Here is a 23,530-nt window from a genome sequence, read left to right on the forward strand (position 1 = left end):
CGTAGGAATCACTGAAAGCATAACTACCCGGGATTTTTGCAAAAACCGCAAAAAAGCGCAATTTTCGTTCATTTTTCAAAGTTCGGTGCCCGCCAGCGCGCTTAATTTTGCCTTGAGCAAAAAAATGTATAGGAACTTTTTCATAGGAAATTTAACGAACTTTTTTTAAAACAACCAAATTGTCGTTAGATCAATTTTGGACGAGTCACAGGCCATAACCCGCAAAAAAACCAAATTTTCGCTCATTTTTCAAAGTTTGGAGCCCGCCAGCCCGCTTGATTTTGCCTTGAGCAAAAAAGTTTATAGAACTTTTTTATAGGAAATTTAACGAGCTTTATTTCTGAAAATAACCAATTTTATCGTCAGATCAATTTTTGGCAAGTTACAGGCCATAATCCGGAAAAAAGTCCGATTTTAGACCATTTTTGCCAAATTTGGCAACTTTCCGGTCCGAATTTAATGGCGCAAAGTTGAAATTCGGATTCAGCGTCAAAAATTACATAGGAATTGATGAAAACATTGCTACCCGGGATTCTTGCAGGCTACAGCCCTTTACATGACTTACTTGCCTGGACTATGATGAGCCGAGCCGGTGCGAAAATCGAGTCAGTGGCTGAGACTGCTGAGAGACGGATTTCTTGCCAACTTTTGTGAATGATCGAATGGCGCCACGTCCCCGTTAGAAGCTATGGTAAAGAATCGATAGTGCGATATTCGAATAGTCGCTTCGATACGATATTCGATATTCGCCCAGCTGTAGGATTCAGCATGGCGGCCATGAACAAGAACAATGCATTTTCCCGCGTAATCACGCCGGTGCCCGGTGCCCGAATTCTGGATCGCTCAATTAATTGTAATGGTTGAATTGTAATTTATTTAATTATTAGCAGTTGAAACTGTCATCTTCTTTGCTCATTTAGAAGTATTTCATCAATTCGAGACGAAGATTTAACCCCAGGGCCAACGAAAATCAAGAAGAAGCCATGGGAAGTGCGGTGGTGAAACCGAAGTTCTGAGTGGATCTATACAGTAAGTATGAGTGTATGAGTCGTTTTTCTGGTATTGCTTTCAATCGCCTCTCTTTCAACTAAATCGAGGAAGCTTACACCACTGATTCCTACATGAGAACGTAGTGTTGTTCCCATAACTTACGATGTTACAACAGAATTGTCATCAGACTCCTGTGACGGAACATGTCTTTTTGTCTGTTGCTGGACTTGGCTTGGAGACTCCACTATGGACCAAGATGTATCTCTTTATCTCCTATTACCTTATCTAGTCAATCAATGAATGCAGACCGGTTCTTGAAACTCTGTTGGTACGCCAGGACAAGATGAGGAATGTGTGAGCTTTGCGCTTGGAAGACCTTGATCCCCTTGGCCTGGGCGTGCCGACAAGAGTTTCAACGATCGATTCCTGTGTGTGAGACTGAAGCTAACTTTAAAGAAGGAACCTCTGAGCACAGTGAAGAGTGTTATACAGGTTTTGTTTCCCAATCCCCTTCAAATAGCAAGAACTGTGAATACCGTTACTACACCTAATAATCATCCTAGTTCGGACTCCATTGCCAGATATTTCCTGCCTAAATTTCCTTATTCCCTAAACATCCTCTAACTCTCTCCTTCTTTCACTTTCATGTCGTTTAATCTCTAAAGGAAAGAGTTAGTTTGTCTGCATGCTGTCATGCTGTGATAATGCGGCCAAATTCATCATTTCGAAAGCTCACCTAGATTATCTCTTCCCTGCGAATCGATAGCTTAGCCTCTGTTTCACCTGATTATTTCTCTTTCTTTATTCAATGGGCCAGTTGCACTGGTAACAGAATCATGTTTTGATGCTTGGTTCTAGTAGATCAGCTCTAAATATAAAGGTCTGTCGTCAACAGCAACTCTCTACCTTGAATATTAACGGAGATATCTCACCTTGACAAACTTGATTTATGACGTCATCCACTGCGGTAGTGCGTAACATGATACGTCCTACCGTGGTGGATAACATCATAAATCAAGTTTTTATAGTCGAGATACCTTGGTTAGTATTCAACGTAGAAATTTGCTGTTTGGCCAGATCTTATCATTTTTAGTTGATCTGCATGAGTAAAGTATCAAAACTCGATTCTGAGACCAGCACAACTGACCTATTCTTCCACTCCTATGTTTTATTTCCATTGTTTCAAGTCTAAATTTTTTTGCAATTACCTGTTTACTCTGCTCACTAGAGGTGTTGTCAGCTAAGTAGGCACTTGTTTACATTCCACTTGAAAGCAATAGACGCCGTTAGTGGCGATGTCATCATATGGATTCTCCATTATATCAAATTGGATCCAAACAATAACATTGGAGTAACCTCTTTCAATGCTACTAATTAATGTGAATAAATCGATGTATTTATCGCTTTTTTGTGACGTGCCACTAATAGCGTCACTATAGGGGATTGACGGCAACCTGATCGTGAGCTGAGTCAATCCTTGATTACTGTTGGATGCCTACATTATAGCTGCTTGTGTATGTTATGTATTCAAGTGCCAACTTAGCTGATGACACCTATACCTCAAGTTAGCAGTATTACTTCTGATAGTTTTACACAAGTTTGTCCTACCTCTTCAAGGCTTAAAGTTATTTGACCAATTTTATCTACTCTCCATTGTTAACCGTCTTTGGTATTGAATCGTGCAACACTCAAGAATATTTATTTTCGGTTTTCAGAGTACTCTCCGTTTTTAATTGATTAGAGTGGGTATGTTTTTAAAACCATTCATTTCTCTATGACCATTATGTCTTTGATGGTTTTTTGCATAAATGAGTCAACCTCTCTAAATGGCAGCAGATAAGCTAACATTAACTGATGCCTTATCCAACGTCAACACCTTAGATGAGCTTAGGTTACCTGATGAACAACCGTGTATCACAGCTCAGCCATGCCCTGTCATTTATCAAGCTAACTTCGTTACCAACTTCGAAGACTGGAATGGGTCCGTCACTGGCGTCAATGGGTGGTACATTGAAGAAGCTACCGTTCACGCCAGTTTGGGAAGCTTCACATTCCTGCTGCTTGACCATCGTTAATCTGTTTAATTCAATGGATGATAAGTAATGATATTCTATGATTCTTAGAAAAATCTTGCTTTTCCAAGATAATTTTGAGTATAATGAGAGAAAATCATAAGTTTTTAGCAGGGAATGAATAACATCAAGAACTACCGTAACATGCTTAAATGGGCTCAGAAAAAATGATATGACTCTTTTACTCTTACCTAAATCATTACAGGGCTACAGCAGGATCAGAAAATATCATATCCAAAAAGTTAGTTCCATGCAAGTGTTTTCAACTTAAAGCAGACATTTTGAAAATTGGTAGAGGCTTCTATTTTAGAATAAAATCATTAATTATGTATTTCGTTGATGAAAGGTCATTTGAACCTTGATTTCAATTTTGAAGATTTCAAACTATCCAAGGAACCCATTGCAGATCGACCTTTAAATGTAAATGTATCAATTTTTGAACCTTTATAGTATTTGCACTGAAAACAGTCAATAGGTTTTTTCATTGAAGCTTAATCGACACCGGTTCTGGTCGTTTTGAAAATTCAGAGCTTTTTCATGTTGTGAATTTGAAGTTGTCAATCTACCAATCCTGTAAAATATCTATTTGTAATGCTCCAGAATGAACTTTTGGAAGATGGCTTGGAACAAGTGGTCATGCTGTCAACGTGGCGATGTTGCTCTCGAGCCATCCCACAACCGAAGTCCAATGAGCAGTCAAACTGGGTGGAAATCTATGAAAAGACTGTTGAAGTATTAGCTCCTGAAGTGAACAAGCTGCTTAATTTCATGTATTTTCAGGTGAGCATTCTAATTTTGTCAGTTTTCGACATTCGGTAAGTAATTAAAGTGGTGTATTTTAGGTGAAAACTTGCATCACGTTCTCTACCAATGTGTCTAAGAAGTGTAACTGATCTTGTTCGGGCCAGAAAAACATGTAAGAAAAAAAGGATATTTGAATGCTTCAAACCACAATTTCCACTTATTGCCACAATGCTAGAACTCAGTTTAGGTTACCACCTGTAGTCTTTAGTTATATAATTAAAAGACAAATAACTAAACGAAAGTATATCAATTGCACTGATAAAATGATTAAATTAATTATCTTTGTCTTTAAAATTAAACATATTTATTTAATTAACTCAAATTACTTCCCTCTGCGTTTTAGTTCCGTGCAAAAACTGGTGATGGTGCCCATATTGCACAACTGTGTGATCTTTTATTTATTTAGTATGAATTGGTACAATTGAAACAATGAAAATTGTTATAGTACATGCCAAATACCGGTCACCGTGCCTGAAATTACCTGGCGCATTTAGCAAGAAAGGGGTCTTGGCTGTGGACTTGTCAAAGGTCTTAGTCTTTTTGATTTTCATTCAGTTTTTCCGTCTATTGACTTCCATCTTATTTTTGCCAATATTCATCGGAAAATTTCATTTTTTCTAGGATTTATGCCATAGGGTTAGATCTCAATTGATTATACAATGATAAATTCTCGCTTGCCAAATGATAATTACTTTTTTGAACTATTGCCCTGAGGGAAGTTTCATGCTTTCAGAGAGGAAACTACTGTGTGAATCTTCTGAAAATTTTCATCTAGAGAATCATAAAATCATGAAGAATATTCAGTAGGAGTTTCAGCGAATTACATACATTTGCTTGATCATAATTGATGAAAAATTGGTGAAGATTCTGAAACACTGCAACTGAAGAGTGTCCTTTCTGTGCTTTGATTTTCTCAAAAATTGGAATTACTTAATAAATCCTAATAATGAATTTGAATTTCAGTCCATCATTCTCTTCATACTTTACTTTGATTACACAACACAACAAATTTCCGGTTCTGGTTTGTCCTTCGAACCAAACCAATTTTTTTCGTTTCCTAGGTGCTACAGTAGTCTGAAAATGCCCATAGAAACTTCAGGAAAATTGTCTGGTGCTCAGGACGCCGCCATTTTGAATTTTTCAAATTTGAGAAAACCCACGATTAGATTTTTGCAAATATCTCCTCAACGGCTCATCCCACAAAAAAAACAAAAAACCAGCAGAAAGCACATGAAACTTCCTACCGAAATCACTCTCCCCTGTTTTATCTAGCTTACATTTTTTGTCATAAAATTAACGTTTTCTTCAAAAATTAGCTTAAAGAAGGCGCATTTTTGCTGATTTTAGGAGAAACTTTGCTTTAAATCTCCAGCCACGATTATCTGAGAAAAAAACTGTTACGCTCATTGAAAAGAGCGTAAAATTTACTGCTGGAAAACATATCAATAGTTCCTAATCTTGATTATATTCTGTGAAACAGCAGTTTATTAGCTCGGCCCTTAAATTGTGACCATCTCCTTTCAAAACAAGAAAAAAAGAAGGAAAAAACCTAAAACCGAGGCTCAAACTGTGTAACAATGTGGTAAAATAGTGCTGGGCCCACACTATATGGATGGAGGGGGGGGGGGGGAGCCAAAAAGTTCTATCATTTTCTATCAGAGCCAACAATTTTGAGCTCTAATGAGGATCAGTACAAAACTGATGGGGGAGTGTTCAGCCCAGGCAGTTTGCATTGGACTATTAAGGTGAGGTAACGTCGAGAAATCAATAATTTTGGGTTTTTTTACACCTCATCAGTAGATCACACTAGTCAGTGAGATCAAAAGCCCTAAAATTCAAAAATTTTCAATTAGAATCAAAACTTGTGAGCTCTAATGAGTACTAATACGAAACTTACCGTCTTGCAGTACAGAACTTGTACCTCGAACTTGTGCTTTGATGCTGTCTTGGATTTTGCAAGATTTTCAGTTGGATTCACTGACTAGTGTGATCTACTGATGAAGTATAAGAAGACCCAAAATTATGGATCTCTCAACGTAACCTCAACTTAATAGTCCAATGCAAACTGTCTGAGCTGAACACTCTTCCCATCAGTTTTGTTCTTGATCCTCATTAGAGCCCAAAATTGTTGGCTCTGATTGAAAATGTTTGAACTTTTTGGCTCCCCCCCCCCCCCCCTCCATATAGTGTGGGCCCAGCACTATTTTACCACATTGTTACACAGTTTGAGCCTCGGTTTTAGGTTTTTTCCTTCTTTTTTTCTTGTTTTGAAAGGAGATGGTCACAATTTAAGGGCCGAGCTAATAAACTGCTGTTTCACAGAATATAATCAAGATTAGGAACTATTGATATGTTTTCCAGCAGTAAATTTTACGCTCTTTTCAATGAGCGTAACAGTTTTTTTCTCAGATAATCGTGGCTGGAGATTTAAAGCAAAGTTTCTCCTAAAATCAGCAAAAATGCGCCTTCTTTAAGCTAATTTTTGAAGAAAACGTTAATTTTATGACCAGCAAAGTAAGCCAGATAAAACAGGGGAGAGTGATTTCGGTAGGAGATTTTATGTTCTTTCTGTTGGTTTTTTTGTTTTTTCGTGGGATGAGCCGTTGAGGAGATATTTGCAAAAATCTAATCGTGGGTTTTCTCAAATTTGAAAACTTCAAAATGGCGGCATTAGCTAAGTCGCCACTTGTTAAGATTCCACTCGCAAGCAATTGCGATGCAATTGTCCAACAGCAATAAGAGATTGACAGCAGCCGGATCGTGAGCTTAGTCAATCCTCGATTCCTGTTGGATGACTACATTATAGTTGCTTGCAAACGATATGTATTCAAGTGCCAACTTAGCTGACGACACCTCTACCTCAAGTTAGCTGTATCGCTTCTGATTTTTTTACACAAGTTTGTCCTACCTCTTGAAGGAATAAAGTTGTTTGACCAATTTTATATACTCTCCACTTTCAACCTCCTCTGGTTTTGAATCGTGCAACACTCAAGAATATTAATTTTCGGTTTACAGTGTATTCTCCGTTTTTAATTCAGTAGAGTGGGTATGTAGAACAAGAACTAAAGCATTTTGCCATATACCTTGTATCTTTGTAAACTTTATTTGAGAGGAGTTAAACTCCTGTTTGAGGTGACAACTTCAGCGGTAATCTTACTGTATCACTCTCCGCACTGTAGGACTGGCTAAATGATTTGCTATAGACTGTTTACACAAGTAAAAGTAGTCAGCAAAAAATCGATTAGTGTCGTAGTGAGTGGTGTTATTTTCGGAAGGTTGCTTTTGCAACATTAAAAACCTGCCCATCATATTGAAAAAATAAAATAAAAGAATAAAAGAATCTTGAATAAAAGAAGCCCAAAGAATTTTGTTGTCTTCTTCCTAATGTAGATTCCTCCTTTTTACAGATTTAAAAACATATCAAAATGGCGCCAGAGCCACTGGATATCTCTGAGCATGAGTTGCTCTTCAAAGCAACCAATTTATCCAAACTGGCCTCCATAGATTTGTCTCAGGTATGAGTTATAAATATTTTTCATCAAGTAACATTTTTTTGTTAGTCAATGAGAACTGGAATAATTTTTTAGGACAAACAGCTCATATTTTTTCTGTTCTTTTTTTCTTATATTTTAGTTCAAAACCTGTTAGAGATCTCTCCTAAATTGTTGCAGGCTCAAGAAATGAATTTCAAATTCAGAGTATTGCATTAGAAAACTGGTTTTCTCAGTTGATGTGAAGTGTGCTCTATTATAATTAATAATTAACATTTTCTGTATTTTAAAATCCAGGAGGACAGGTCAAGAGTTGAAATATTTGCCGAGTATTGTGCTAAGAAGCGAGAACCTATTTGCGGTCAGTTTTTGAACTTGTTAAATGGATCTGATGGATTCATTGTGAATATGTCTGCCAGAATAATCGCCAAGATTGCCTGTTGGAACCCATCTGCCAATTTACTTGACAGCTCTGATTTCACTTTTACCTGAATCGGTTGAATGGACAATTAAAATTGAGTGTAAGTTAAATGGATCAATGATTTTCTGCTATTACTTCTAATTAATTCAGTAATGCATCTGTTGTCCTCAGAATTCTGTTTCTGCAGGTGCAAAAAGTTCTAAAGCATCTTGCCTTTGCCACATGATCCGGCGGTCTCTACTTCTTAGCAAAATTTTTGATGAGAAAAGAGAGAGAAAAAAAAGACATCACTTTTTTAAAATTGCATCACTCGATGCTGATTGTTGATGATTGCTTATTTCCTGTGATTGCTAATTTCCTACGATATAACATAAAATAAATAAGGAGCTAGGTGGCACAATGGTGTGGGGGAGCGCAGGTTGTTCTTCTGGAAAACTGATATTTCCATACAGCATACCATAAGGCACTACTGCACCAAATTTCATGACAGTATTTCAAGATTTGAGCAAGTTACAGGATTTTTTTTTTTTTTGCAAGGTTACGATTCTGTGACAATAATCATCTAGGTCATGACTGTTATCTGTCAAAATTTCTGTACAAATTCTCCACATAGCTGAAAATTGGCTGGTCTTTTAAGGTTTTTTCAATGCACGACCCCATTATAGCTGAGGAAGAGACCCTTCTCACAAGCAGCGATGGTGAAAGCGAATGTGAGGCTGAAGATTCATGATGTCTCGATTGATGAACTCAGTGGAGCTGGCCCTTCTTAATTTTGTCCCCTTTACTCCTAGACATGTACTGAGGGGGCTTATAAACTTTTTCAACATAAATATGCTTTTTTTTAAAAAAAATAATAATCTTTTAGTAGTTCCCTTTCCTTGATAGCCTGTAGTTCTCTTGAAAAACGACTTCTGTAGCGCTTTTGTAAATCTCATTTTAAATATGTCAAATACTGTATTTCAGTAAATGCAATGGTACCAACCTCTAAATGAGGGTTTGATCTATCATTTTTGTCAAACCCATGATCTCAAAATCTTTAGTATATAGCTGGTAATCATTAGAGTACCTGTACAGCAAGAGTATAGACAGGTGTGAAACTCAGAAAATTAAATCCATCAGGCCTTCACCGATGCCTGCGCAAACAAGGTTAGGGCCCAAAAGGGCAGCCAACCTATGAATTACATACATCCAGAACGATTTATTATTATAATTGTCACAACCTGTTGTTTGCAAAGAACGTATTTGACATAGTTTTTGCATAAATTTACTAATTTTTGAAGAACGCACATTTATGAACATTCTTTGCCATCTTGATTTGAATTGTAATCTGAAGATTGGCAGTGAAATTTTGTGTGTTAAAGAGCTGGCTACCCGTTTGGGCCCTAAACCCTCCATGAAGCAAGCTGTCCATACTCTCAGTATACAGGTACTCTAGGAATCATGTCTTAAAATATTCAACCTTCGTTTTCTCAAACCGCTATTTTCTGACTCATGCCGTTTTTCCACCTAAATCCTCAAATGTGATGATCTGGAAAAGTCCGACTTAATTTTCAAAGTAAACTCTTCAAGCAAAAGAAAATGAGTGAATCTGCTGGAAAAGTCACCTTTTAATATTTGAACTTGCATTAAAAAATCCCATCTCTTCCTGAAACAGATAGAATTTTTCTTAAACTTCTTAATCCACACCCTTCTCATTTAAGTATGCCCTAGGTACTATCAGTGGGCACTTTACAGTGGGCCTCAGTTCAATCTTGATCTGACGTCTTCAGGATGCGTTTACTGATTTCATCGAATTTGTTATCTTTTAGGGAGAGGACTTCTTTTTGTCGGAAGATGCTTGCAAGTAGTTCTTCGTCACGATGAATATCGTTTGGCTTTCATCAAAGTTGGAGGGCCTTCAACATTGTTGAAAGTCCTTGCCTCCGGACAAGTAAATTTCCAAATTCAGTACCAACTTATGTTCTGTCTTCGGTTACTGCCTTTCAACCCTAAATTTGCTCAAAAAATGAACAAGTGAGTATATACAAATAAGTCTAAAAGTGTTAATTGTCTGTTGAAGAAGAATTTTGTTTTTAAATTGTTGAAATACCAGGTCAGATAGCCTTATCATGCCATAAATGTTTTAAATTCCTCGCTAGGGACCGTCATGTAGGAAGTCCGGGTGACAATCGGCTCTGTCTATGAAAATAATAGGCTGTATAAAATTTGAGCCAATTTGAAGCTTTTTTAGATGATGCTCAAAGGGATTAAAACTATGGGCAAAATTACATTGGTTTGAATGGGCGGAAAAACGCCTGATCTGCGAAAATGCATTTCTTGGATCTAAAATGCGCTGAAATGAAGAAAACCTGTCCAGCTCTTAGAGAGGCATCCAGGGGCCCATTGGAAACGAGAAAATCACACTTTTGATCCATGAGTGGGGACAGCGGGGTCATGACGTAGCTGGTTTTGAGGCGCTGCGCCCACAGCTAAGTGATCGCTTTTGAGACTTTCAGATCAAACTCAAAATAAGTGTTCCGAAGTTGAAGAGGCAAATGTATCTCACAACTTGATGAGAAATACTGTATAAAAGTTGTTTCAGCCCTTGAGAACTATACTTGGCCCTTTACAATGTTGCCTCATACTATTTCTCGAGCCTAGAATGAAATTGGTGTATATATTTTATCTTGCACTTGAGTGATCTCCCCTACCGTCACCCATGGGTCAAAAGTGTGATTTTCCCGTTTTGAAAGGGCCCCTGGATGCTTCTCTTAGAGCTGGTCAGGTTTTCTTCATTTAAGCGCATATTAGATCCGTAAAACGCATTTTCGCTGATCAGGCGTTTTTCCGCCCATTCAAACCAATGTAATTTTACCCATATTTTTTATCCCTTTGAGCACTATTTAAAAAAGCTTCAAATTGGCTCAAATTTCCTACAGCCTATTATTTTCATAGATATAACCGATTGCCACCCGGACCTCGTCGATTTTCCTCCATGACGGAAATAAGCCGCACCCTAATGGTACCTCTAACTCAAATATCAGGCTAGAAGACCAGTTGAAAAAGAACAAGTTTAAAGGCGGGAGCGGTTCATTATAAATCAGAAACCCTTCCCTAGAATATGGATGAATGTTTAATATGTTACTAATTAGTATAATTTCAATGTATTAAACAAATTGCTGTCCTGTATGGTATTGTTACTAAATTTAGAACTTTTCCAGGCCGTATACAATGAGGAAAATGTTCTCTGTCAGTCTAATATCAAGGGATTAACAAGGAAATGATTTGATCGTGTAGTCTGGTTGAGAGAAAAGTTCATGCGTAGTAAGAGAAGACAATAAGAAAATGAAGCTACCTCTATTTTTTTCCCTTCACTCTAACATAATTCTGGTTGCTCTTAAATTCACAGATTAGGCGTCATTCCAATCCTAGCAGATATTCTCAGTGACTCCAAGAAAGAAGAAGTTACCCGCATCATCTTGGCTGTATTCAGGGTAAGTTGGTTTTTATACCCACCCATTCTTCATGCCGGCCCTACACACTTGCGCTCAGGGTGCATTCCAGAGACAAATAGAGACCGAGCACGCCCTATTCCGCCAATGTATTTTTAGTGAGGCACATCTAATTCTCGGCGATCCAACGGAACAATAGTCATGTATTTTTTTATTTCGCCTAAAGTTGACTGATGCTGGTCGGCTGTTGGCATTATGGCGGCTTGTTTGCATTCTTCCTAATCAATTGCAGAGCGGAAAATTTTCCAATTTTTCCTTTGAAACTCTTCCAAATTGTCATAAAATGACTTATTACTAAATATATAATTAATCCACCCCTTCTACTCAACATTTGTGATACTTTCGGTGGTTTCACTTCATGCAGTGAGAAACTGATTCCTCGAGACTTAGCCTTGTCCTCAGATTGTTCAACTTCCTTATGGATAATTATTTTAGTTATCGAAATGTTCTTTGACTGTAAATGGTGTTTAATTTTTTCTAAATAATTTCCTGTAAATAATTCTGTTTCCAAAATCCTATCCCGAAGCCTGATGTAATGCAGTGAACGCAGAGCGTTACAACTGCGAAGTGTCGATATGTGTCTTCGAAGAGCCGTGTAAATGAAACGGTTGGATAAGCCTGTAAGCAGTACAAATTCTTTTGTGTGTGGAAAATAACTGAATGTCCAGAATTCTAAACATCTGACCGTATCTCAAGTACCCGAAGAAAATGTTGGTCAGGTCAGAGTTTTTGAATCCTTGGCAGCAGTTAATAAAATTCTACGTACTTAACAACTTTGCTCATTAAAGTTTGGTATGTGAGAATGTAAACCAACAATAAGTAGTGTGCGGTTGGAATCTTTGCCTGTTCTCGTCAAGAGGTAGATTCGAAGCATTATGAAAAAGTAAAAAACTGCAAATAAGCTGTCACATTTCTCTCTTGAAAGATGCCTGTTCAAACTAAACTTAGTTTCTTTATTTCTGAATGATAAAGAACCTTTAAGGTTCGAAATATCACAAATTTTGATCTATAAGTTGTGAGAGAGCACCCTGGTGAGATCCTCTTTCCTTCAATTGAGTTGCACATTTTTCCAATTTTACAGGAAGTATTAGTTTCAGCCAGTATCACAATTTATATGTATTCAATGTGTTTTCTCATCAAAATGAACTAAGAAAAAACATTTGCTTTTATTTTCACCGAATTAATGAGAGTTTTCCTGCCGACTAAGCTAGTATATGGTAACGATGAAGCTACTTTATTTGTTTCACGACTCCCAATTTTAGGAATTCTAAGGCAAAGTTGATAGCATATACACCATTCCTCATTTAATGCAAGATTGAAATACTTTATGATGGTGGTGGAAGAGACAATTCTGGTAAAACCGAGTGAAAAATCTGGAAGAAAAGTTCATGAACAAATCTCACGAACTCCATCAGATGATGGGCACTTCACCCTCCAAGGATTTTTCACACTTGGAGTTATGGACTAATACTTACAAGCATAATATGATGGATCTGAGCGGTCTCTTACTTACCTAACTTTGATGAGCGAAGTTGTTAAATACGTAGAAGAATTGCATTAACTGCTGCCAAGGATTCCTAAACTCTGACCTGACCAACATTTCCTTAAGGTACTTGAGATCCGATCAGATGGTTAGAATTCTGGACATTTAGTTATTTTCCACACACAAAAGAATTCGGACAGCTTGCGGGCTTATTCAAACGTTTCATTTACACGCCTCCTCAACAACAAATATCACCGCTTCGCAGCCATAACACTCCGCTTTCAACGCAATACATCAGGCTCAGAGAAAGGATGTTGGAGACATCAAACATTTGATCCACGATTAATAGTTATCATAATGAGCAGCTTATGACATCGACAGTAAATTTTTTTCATCCAATTTCATTACAGTGTATCTGTAAGACTGGCAGTGCAGTTGTGATCAGGTTCTTGACAGATCTCCAATAGCCAAGATATCTCTATCCTGCGGCATGATATGGAGGTTAATAAATTGAGAATTTGATCACAAGGTATAAATACTGTCTAGAAAAAATTATACACCATTTAAAGTCAAAAGAAAGTTCGATAACTAAAATTATCCATTAAGAAGTTGAACAATCTGAGGACCAGGCTCAGAGTCTCGAGGAACCTGCTTCTCACTACATAAAATGAAACCAACGAAAGTATCACAAATGTTGAGTAAAAGGGGTGAATTAATTTTTTACCTAGTCATTTTATGACAATTTGGAAGAGTTTCAAAGGAAAAATTGGAAAATTTTCCGCTTTGCAATTGATTAGGAAGAATGTAAACAAGCCGCCATAATGCCAACAGCCGACCAGCATCAGTCAACTTTAGGAATAAAAAAATACATGACTGTTGTTCCGTTGGATCGCCGAGAATTAGATGTGCCTCACTGAAAATCCAACGTGCTCGGTCTCTACTTGTCTCTGGTGCATTCAAAGCATTGATGCCTGCTTAGTCATATTTTCAGAATGATTGCAGATAGTTAGTTAGTTAATTTAATTAGAGTCACTCAGCATCACAGGCTATTAATGTTTTTACAGAAAACATGAAGGGTGAGTAAAAATAAAAAAAAATTTATATTCTTAACTTAATGGAAGCAAAAAATTTCAAAATCTTGGTTGTAACACTGAAACCATCTTCGGTTAATTTACAAATAGTTTGAACAAGTATATCTATATCATGCCACTAACCCAGTGTACCATAGCGCTCTGCAACTCCTAATCGCCATTAAAACCGATTCTGCCACTCGATATCTGCAACTGTCCAAAAGTTATGCTGAAAAGTTGATTTTTCTTTGACCCCCCTTTTCTTGGGGGCCGGATCAAAAACTCCGCCATTTTTGAACTTCTGTAACCTTCCTTTACAAAAAGTGAGGGTATGACAACTGCTAAAATAATGTTCTCCACCCAAAAGAGTGATAATTTACGATATATTTTTGGAAGACCATTGTCTGTAGTGTGTATGGTACCTAGTATTTATTATCAAGAAAGTAAATACTGCAATTTGAAATAATTTTTTTCATTTTTACTTATAGTTCTTTTGATGAATATGCCACTGAAGTAAAATGTGGGTGACTAGAGAGGTCTCCAGTCCACCGGTCTGCTCAGTTCTGGAGAGAAAATGCAGCACGTTTGAATGAGCGCAACTATGAGCTTCTTTGCTGTCTGGTCTTTTTACTTGATACTTCCAAGGATGCTTTGGTGTTCAGCGTTGCATCCTTTGATGTTGGTGAATACGTCCGTCACTATTCGCGAGGCAAACAGTAAGTAATAATTGACAATTTTTAAATTAAATCAAGATTTAAAAACAATTCTTCGGAGAAGTTTTGGTTTACATGCTCTGGCATTCTGACCGTTTGACGAATGACATTTTAGATGAAATTGAGGATGGACTGCTGGGGTTAATCAACAAGGATCAGTCGTGATGAAGCTGAAGATGGAGCGTGCAGCTCCGTAACAATTGTCCTTTAGTCTATAAAAAGTGAGTGAGCTTAGAGTTTATGTAATTGAAGACTGGATGTACTCTTTGGTAACTGCCTAGCTGATCAAACGCTGTAATGATCACCGGTGACTTCTAGGAGGTAACAGCCCTCTATAAGAAAGGCAGAACGGAATCACTCTTCTAACTTCTGGAAGGTCAAAGGCCTGGTTCAGGAGAGTAATGATTTTGCTTGCTCAGTGCTTGGAATGATCTACATCTTAAAATTTTGGAATCGGGTGTGTGATTTTATAGCTGATGTTGAAATGCTCAACAACATTTACCACTGAACATAGAGGCATCAATTACCAGAATATATACTTCCGACAGCACGTGTTATACGTGGTAATGCTTACATCAGACCATTCTACTTTCTCTAGCTTTCACAACCTCTCTCTGTATAGTTTTCATTGTTTTTATCTTACAGTGTCATTGAACAGTTAGGAGGAAAACAACTTGTGATGCAACTTTTATCTCACGAAGATCCCAATGTTCGTTATGAAGCTCTGTTGGCTGTTCAAAAGTGAATGGTTCTCAACTGGTAAGTTCCTCTCTCTACTTCTTCAATATATCAGTTACTTATCTCTAGAGCTATGTTTATCTGGCGAACAAACGCGGCGCTCATGGGTTTGGTAGTTTATGTTTTGTCCACTGAAGTAGAATGATTTGCTTGATGTGGAACTTTTAGACCGGTCATTTTTTAATCAACCTAATTTCATTTGACTGATGTCACTGAATCTTGAATTTTTTAAGAATAGACTTCTGACAAAGGAATCGGAAGTAAAATTATTCAAAGAAATGCCATGTATTTTATCGTAAAATTTCCTTTTGTCTATTTTTAGTTTTTAGTGTATTTTTTTTCCGAAGAAAGTACACTATTTTTTCAGTATACTCTCTGCCTTGAAGTATACATTTAAGCTTTGAGTAGAATATGAAAATGTATTTTGAAGGATTTTATTTTATTTCCTCCTGGAAGCTATCAATTATAGATGGATATTGAAGCAGATGGGCACTCTTTCAGCTTCTCAACAAGGTACATTAAAACTTCAGTTTATCAGATTGCTCTTTTGGTCCCTCCTAGGACTTCAAGTAATTTGAATCAACGGATTTTGCAATTTAATGTATAAATTCGTCAGTCCTGTAAAATCCGATGTATGGAGGTCTTATTGTTTAGAGCTTAACATTAGACTGAAGGGTTGCTATGCCAAGAAATGATGGTCTCTCTGTATCCATTCCATTACAGGTAGTCTTTTCTGGGAATTGTATTGATCAATTGTCAAAATCTTAGGAGAGTTTTAAAGTGAAGAATGTCTCTGATTAACACTTTGTTACCGATTTGAGTCATCTTTTTTACTTTGGAAAGTATAAATTAATATTTGCGTTTTGGATGACCCTCTTATATTCTAGCATTGATAGTTTCTAAGAAAAGGAAAGTATAAAATTTTCTTCCTTTTTCCTGCTTCCTTCCCTCTCTCTATCATTTCCTATTTCATGCTCTTTTGATCAAAGCTTTTTACATTGCAAGCAACTGTTGGTATCAATGTCAATATTTTTACAAGTTATTTTCTGGATAGGTATGCAGTAAATCTGCACTGAGACTACAACAAGAAGAAAATAATTTTTTATTATTATGAATAATCTGCAACCAAAAAATTATTTAAACAAAGGGCCTGTTGCAAACTTTTGCTAGAGCAAAAATAAGAGTTGTTTCCTACAGATAATGCCTCAAAAATGCACGATGAGCGCATTGGCAAAGTCTGAAGTGCACTCATAACTTCACAATCTGCGTAAGAAATTTGCGTTTTTTTGAGTTTCCCGCTTCAAAAACGATACAACGGCACAGGTGAACATTCTGTTAGAGGAGTCGCTCCATCGTCGGCAATATTCATCATGGCCGACGCTTCCGCAGTTCCGTGCGTAATTCCAGGAGAGTTCAAGGTCAATCAAGGCGGGCGAGGAAAATATGAACGTAAACACGCCGATTGTTATCTGGTCTAATCCTGCTCAGGTGTTATCTCGTCCCATCATACGTGTTTTGGCGGATTGGCGTCGGCCATGATGAATATTGCCGACGATGGAACAACTCCTCTAACAAAATGTTAACCTGTGCCGTAGTATCGTTTTTGAAGCGGGAACCTCAAAAAACCGCAAATCTCTTACGCAGACTGCGAAGTTATGAGTGCATTTCAGACTTTGCCGATGCGCTCATCGTGATTTTTGAGGCATTATCTATAAGAAACAACTCTTAGTTTTGCTCTAGCAAAAGTTTGCAACAGGCCCATTGTCTGAATACTTCTGCTTTCTTGTTGACGTAAACAACTCTTTTTGATTATTTTATGCTATACCTTAAACTTGAAGTGGTTTCTAATGAGATTTTTAATTTTGATTTGTTTTCTTTTGTTAGGCCATCAGTTGATTCCATTCCATGACTTTACATTAATTGCTCAGTGTGTATTTCTAATGGTAACTAAGCAATGTCCTGTAGCAACGTTTGAATTTTGTAGATTAGTGATCAATGCCAGCTGCAATAACCATGTTCTTGAATTATGATAGCACGTGCAAATTATTTAAACAAATTAACAATGGAATGATTGCTATGAATGCATTATTTTTCAAATTTTGCTGTGATATGTGCAACTAAGAAAATTCTCAATGCTGTTTTCTCACCCGTTTTCAGTACCTCAAAAACTTTGTTCGAAATATTTTGCTCAACAGATTTTATAAATATTCAATGAAATATAAAATTTCTAGCCCCTTTTACTCACAGTTTATTGTCTTATGCAGTTTGTACTTGCATTTATCAAGAGTGCCCAAAATTGTCTGTTTTTCAAGCTTTCACCACTGGCTGCCCAATTTATTAATTTTTTTTTTTAGAACGGAACATCATTTGAGGCAGGCATTTGAGGCGCCTCATGAGGTTATGCTGTACAGCATCGACTCGTAGCTTCAGCATCAATGCCGTATGCCCAGGTAGCGGCCGTTCGGGCATATAGAGTCCCTTTATTAGGACACTGTATTTCTTGAGCGAATTCAAAGAAAATATTGCATAGACATTAAAATAACGAGGAACAAACTTATTTGAAGAAATGGATGGGGTGTCTACCAGTCCGGAAAGTCCGGAAAAAGTACGCATTTTTTAAGGAAAGCGCGCGGCAGTGCCAAAATCGAAGAATTGCGATGCGTCGCGAAAAGGCACTTAAAAAGTACTTAATTTTTCTCCAAAGCGAGGTACTTAAATTTTTCCTTAAGTACTTAAAAAGTACTTCAAAAGTACTTATTTTATTTTTGTGGACCTCAGTAGACACCCTGCAAACCATAAATTAGAGAAAATTTTACTTCCTTCACCTCGACTTTTACAGCTCCTCAATATTTTTTTGCAGTAATTTGTTCGAGGCTTGTATTTTTCAATGATTTTTTGATGGTGCAATTGGTGTTTTCGCCCCTTCCCCTTTCAGGACCCTGTTTTTGTGTTTTCATTGTGTTCCATTGTCGCTTTCACTCTTTTGAAACCCTCAAATTTTTAATTTTCTGGGCACAGGCAGCCCTTTCACACCCTCTCAAATGTTTAATAAGAAAGGATAGGCTTGCATCAGTTTCATAGAACTCTGTCCCATATGAAGTTAAAATTATCTGAATCAGTCAAATGATGAATGAATAACTTTTACCTGCTCTATCTTATTCTTCGTTTTAACAAAATCCAGAAGTTTTACCTACAGTAATACTTTGATCACCAATAAATCATGGTGGGAGCTTGTGCTGGATACTGAAAACGCTGTAATAATGAAAAACGCCTAAAAACATTTAAAACCACATGAAAATATGTATGAAAAAAATGAGAAAAACTCACCTGATTAACATGGATGAAAGAATGACGTCATAGTGTGTCGAGCTTTCGATGCTGTTTGTGCCTGAGGAGAATCGCCGGTACCTGCCCAAAACTCTTTATCATTTGTCACCATCCACTGCTAAGTTATAGTCTTATCCTCATCTTCTGGCTCAAGTATTACGAGCGTCAATTGTGCTTAGGCACCATGTTGCCAAATCTTAAACTTTTCAATCTTTTATGGAAAAACTGATCAACAAAATCACTTGAAAATTTTACCCAATATTTCTTCCGCCATCAAGAATAATTTCTGTTTTATGAAAGTATGCGCAAAAGTTTTAAAGCAAAATTAAAACAATATTGAATTGTCCGGCAACACACCGTCTAAGCGTTAATAAGGCTTGTGATATTTTGGGTGGAAGATGACTAAGGTTTCTAAATGTAGGTACTAAATAGGGCTGAATTTTACTGAACCTGTTTTAAAAGTCATGGGATCTGCGTATTTAACTATTATCTGGATGTAAATTCAACTTTACCACCTGCCATGCTGAGTGAAAATGCCGTATGAGTGTTCGAATGTTGCCAAAGTTCCTTTCAGAAAATACTTATTTTTAAGGAAAGCTATGAATATATTTTCTCGTAACTTTTAGACTTTTTAAATCAAATTACGGACAAATTTATCTGAAAAATCAGAAGTAAAATAAATACAGATTTTCTTGAAAATTCGAGTTTTGAAAGGAATTCGGCAACATATAGGGAAACTAGAATATGTACATAAAAAAAGCATACATTGCATGTATGAGTAAAAATGATTCATGCATGGCCATCACTTTGATGATGTCACATGCCCTCTGCATGAATTGAGTGTGGTTTAAATCTTCAGCTATGGAGTAAAACCAAAGGTATTGCATTTTTGTGGTCAAAGAAGCACAACATGCTCAAAATAGTCGCCCTCATCAGCGCAAAATATGGCCTGTTACTAAGTATTTTGATTACTTGCGCTCGTGAAAATCAATTATGGCTCATTCATATTTTTCATTATTTTGTGTGTTTAAATGGGCTATTCGGGTACTTCCAGTCCTATTTTTTTTTTTACTCATGTCGATTTTTCTAAGATTCATTGGTTTTTATTCTAGCATTTTGGTACTCAAAACCTAGGTCTCATTAAGTTTGAGCTAGATATCTGATAGGTATTTGAGCAATGCACTTTTGGATATACTTCAATGCATTCTCTTGTGCTTCACCATGCTTTAAAATAGACTATAATTTAGATGTCAAGGACTGATATCAAATGATATTATCAGTAGAAAAATTATGACATGTTCCAGTACAGTTGACACATGTTGCAACCATACTGCCACAACATCGCTTTGAAAACCGGAGCTCTGAAATTTTGCCAACGCAGTCAAATTTTATGAATTCTAAGTTAAGGGTTAATACTTCGTACTCATTGTAGTCCCCCACGCTTCTAACCAATAAATAAAAGAAAAAAAAATTAATTTTACCAACATTGCAATATTTATGAAAATGTAAATGTTGACTACATTTTTTTAAATTAAAGAAAATTTCAAATATCAACATTGGCTAATTTCACGAAAATGCCGAATTTTCTCAACACTGATCGATTTCGGCATTGCTCAATTTCGTAGAAGTTTCCAAATTTTATCAACGCTCCGAAATTTTTAAACGTCAATTTATGAAGATACAGTAGTATTCCAATGTTACCATAACTTAACAAAACCAGAAATTTATGCTTAATCGAGGTTTATTCCTAGTAGTTTCCCTAAGAAATATTTGTATCTGATTTTTAGTACCATAACATTTGGCTATTTTTTCTCTCTCAATAAAGTTCTCAACTTTATATTTTGATCAATTTTCCGGAAATATTGTCATATTACATTTAATTTTGACCAATGACAGAAGTGACGGTGAATGACAGATTTTTACCATCTATCTGCTGATAAGTAGTAGATATTGCTAAGTGTCACCCTGGATTAGATAGATTGGTCAGAATTGTAACTTTAGATACAGCAAATGGATTCTGCACTAGAACCGTGACAGTCGTCACCCCTCTACCAATTGGCTAACTACTTTAGGTGTTGAAAAAATAAAACATTTTATAAACCTTTGAAGCAATTTGTTTCAGTTCAATGTTATTTTGAAAACCTCTGCAAGAGGATAGTATGTTGAGCCACCTGGCAACTATGTTTCAAATCTTTTTCAATCAAAAATCAAAGTTTCAAACACGCGCCATTCACTGAAAACTTCGTGCTCTTCCCTTATCTATTCAAATCTTCGCATTTCTCTCTTTTCCCACACCTCTTTATTAGACCTGTGAGCGGCCTTCACCAACATTTTAGTGATCTGAAGAGTGATGGCGATGCTTCGGGAAATGATTAATTCATAGAGATCCCAGTACCTATTTGAGGAAATACTTCATATTTGCGGTGGCCGTATTGTCTCAACAACTAAAGCCAATTATTAGTTTTCTCTTTGAAGGAACATCTCTTCATTCTTTGAGTGCAGAACTTTAAACCCTTAACCCGTTGTTTAATGCCCAGCAAGCCAACTTTCAATGTTGACCAGTCCTTCAATCATTTCGGCCCCTCTTATTCTCTCCTTTTTCTTTCATTTTGAATCATAAGTGACACTTGCAGGTGATTACAAGGAAGCTGCATGGATACTGAGCATGTCATAATGCACACCTTAACAAAAGAGATATACGCTAATTGTGGGGTATAGAACCTGCCAATCATATCAACTATTTTCCTTTTCTTTTTTTGCCCAATCTTCTGTAATTCTCTTTCTTTGTAAGAGAAAACTCCGCAAAGGATAAATTCACCCGCCTTTTCCTGTATTAAATATATGTATTACCTTCTCTGTCCAGCAGGCGTCTCTCTGTACCAGATGAATCTTTGGGTCCCTTGAGATCCACTACAGAGAGCACTGCATTAGTTTTTCAGTAGATCCATGTTAATGGTAAATGATTATTGCATGAGTATATAAATATTTTGCTACTGGAGTCTAGGATTATACCTGTCGTCCACACCTAAGGGGTAAAATTATTTGCTCCGGAGTAAAATTAAAAATTAATTAATTATGTCGTTAATTTTTTTTTTTTTTTTATTTCAGGGAGTATCTAGGACGCCAGCTGGAAAAAGAGCAAGGATCAACAACTACTACAGCAAAATCTGCAGCTGGAGTACTCGCTGGTAAGACCTCCATGTAGCTTGACTGCTTCAGAAATTAATCAAATCTTGTATCTGAAGATCATCTTCTGCTGCGGTCATATTAAACACAGAGATTTTTCCTGCCTATTATTATCAATAGACAAGGGTAAATTTACTGATGTGGCAGTCCATTGACCTGTATTAGCTAAAAGCCTGCTAATTAGGAGTATGGATTTTGGTGCCTTCAACGAAGACTTGTTACTAGAAGTATTACCCAGACTCTTAACAATGAGTCAATGACGCTGACTTTTTGTATTACATCATTTAAAATTACTAATTGAGGTGAATCCTTTGTAATGGGTCAGTCGTGCTGGTCAGAGAAGTGCATTTTGATGGTTTAAGCTCATAGATTAGCAAAAAGGAATCAGTTATGTCCAGTTGCTTAGTTTTTCCATCCAGTATTAACGGAGATATTGCCCTTTTAAAAACACAGTGTATGATGTCATCCACTGCGGTAGCTTACACCATGGTCCCGTCCACCTTTGATTCATCAATTAGTGATGTACACATTTGTATAATTAGAAACAAAATCAAACAAAGTAAAAAAACCCCCAACACACAACAGTGTTGCAGCTGGAGGAATATCCCCCAGGGATGGTTCCGGCGTCATCCGGGCAGATATGCAGCCGTGAGTTTGGTTTAGTTGGTCGGCTCGACCTCGGTCCCCGATCTCCCTAGCCAGCTCCTGATCAGAGCCTTTCTAATCAGAGCCAAACCAACATATGATAATTTAACCGCCTAGATGACCATCCGGCCGAAACCCACCCCATGTTGGGGTGGTAGTGCGAAACGGATGGAAATCGAAACCCCCGACCTTGGTTTACCACAGCCGGTGGAATAAGTCGCTTAAATTGTCATATCTTCGAGAAGATTCGCCACTTTTTCTCCCGGAAAAACTACAAAAAAAAAAAAAAAAAAAAAAAAAACCATTTGTATTGGTAGCTCTACTTAAATCATAGATGAAACCAAGGTGAAAGAAACTATAGTATGCACTACTGTGATGGATGACGTCATACGCCATGCTATTTGAAGAGGAATATCTCCGCTGGAATCGGACAAGAAAACTTGGGTTTTGGACAGATCTTGTCTTTTTTTGCTGATCTGTAATCTGATGTCATCAAAATACAATTCTGAGACTAGCGCAACTGACCCATTTAACACTTTGAATTGTGATCAAGGAGGGAAGCACGGATTTGACGAAACTAATCCATCTAGCCGAATTTGTAATTTTGATGGCCAGCTTGTAATATGCAATAATTATCTTCTCTATGGTTGTGGGTTTTGAACTTGATGAATCAATGGCTAATTATTGGTAGTCTCACACATCAAGACAGCTGTGCTAAGGAAAAACGCCGCATAAACCTTCAGGCGTTGCCAAATTTCCTTTCATAAAATCCGAATTTTCTGGTAAACTTATGACAATTTTTCTCCCAATTTTTTCAGATAATATTCGTAATTGCATCTACAGGTTCTGAAAATTGAAAGGAAAACTATTCATAACATTCCTCAAAAATAATAATTTTATCGAAGTAAATTTGGCAACTCTGGAATGTTCTTACTGCGTTCTTCCTTAGCACGGCAGAAGAGGACAATGATTCAGTAAAGGCAGGCAGGGGCACAGAGCAGCTGAGTTCCTCAGGTTTTTTCCTAAATTCTTGAAATTGACCTTATGTTTTCTCGAGGTTCCTCTCCTCCAGTAAATATTTTTTATCCTCTTTCTCCTC

The 23,530-nt window shown here is 37.0% G+C and overlaps 1 protein-coding gene and 1 pseudogene across 2 annotated transcripts; both read left to right on the forward strand.

Moving 5' to 3' along the window:
• The first annotated feature begins 2,451 nt into the window (after positions 1 to 2,451).
• Positions 2,452 to 9,726, forward strand: LOC109040496 (V-type proton ATPase subunit H-like). 2 transcript variants are annotated; one of them, XM_072300114.1, is made up of 5 exons: positions 2,452 to 2,736; positions 3,663 to 3,842; positions 7,274 to 7,381; positions 7,655 to 7,878; positions 9,587 to 9,726. In XM_072300114.1, exons 3-4 carry the CDS (start codon positions 7,292 to 7,294, stop codon positions 7,847 to 7,849), a joined length of 285 nt encoding a protein of 94 aa, XP_072156215.1. In that variant the 5' UTR covers positions 2,452 to 2,736; positions 3,663 to 3,842; positions 7,274 to 7,291; the 3' UTR covers positions 7,850 to 7,878; positions 9,587 to 9,726. The 2 variants fall into 2 exon arrangements, with proteins under 2 accessions (XP_072156215.1, XP_072156214.1); XM_072300113.1 differs by lacking the exon at positions 2,452 to 2,736 and having other exon boundaries at positions 3,335 to 3,842.
• LOC140223781 (V-type proton ATPase subunit H-like) lies at positions 8,425 to 23,447 on the forward strand (annotated as a pseudogene).
• Positions 23,448 to 23,530: the final 83 nt, after the last annotated feature.

Source organism: Bemisia tabaci, chromosome 4, assembly GCF_918797505.1.
Source record: "Bemisia tabaci chromosome 4, PGI_BMITA_v3".
NCBI classification, from domain to species: Eukaryota; Metazoa; Arthropoda; class Insecta; order Hemiptera; family Aleyrodidae; genus Bemisia; species Bemisia tabaci.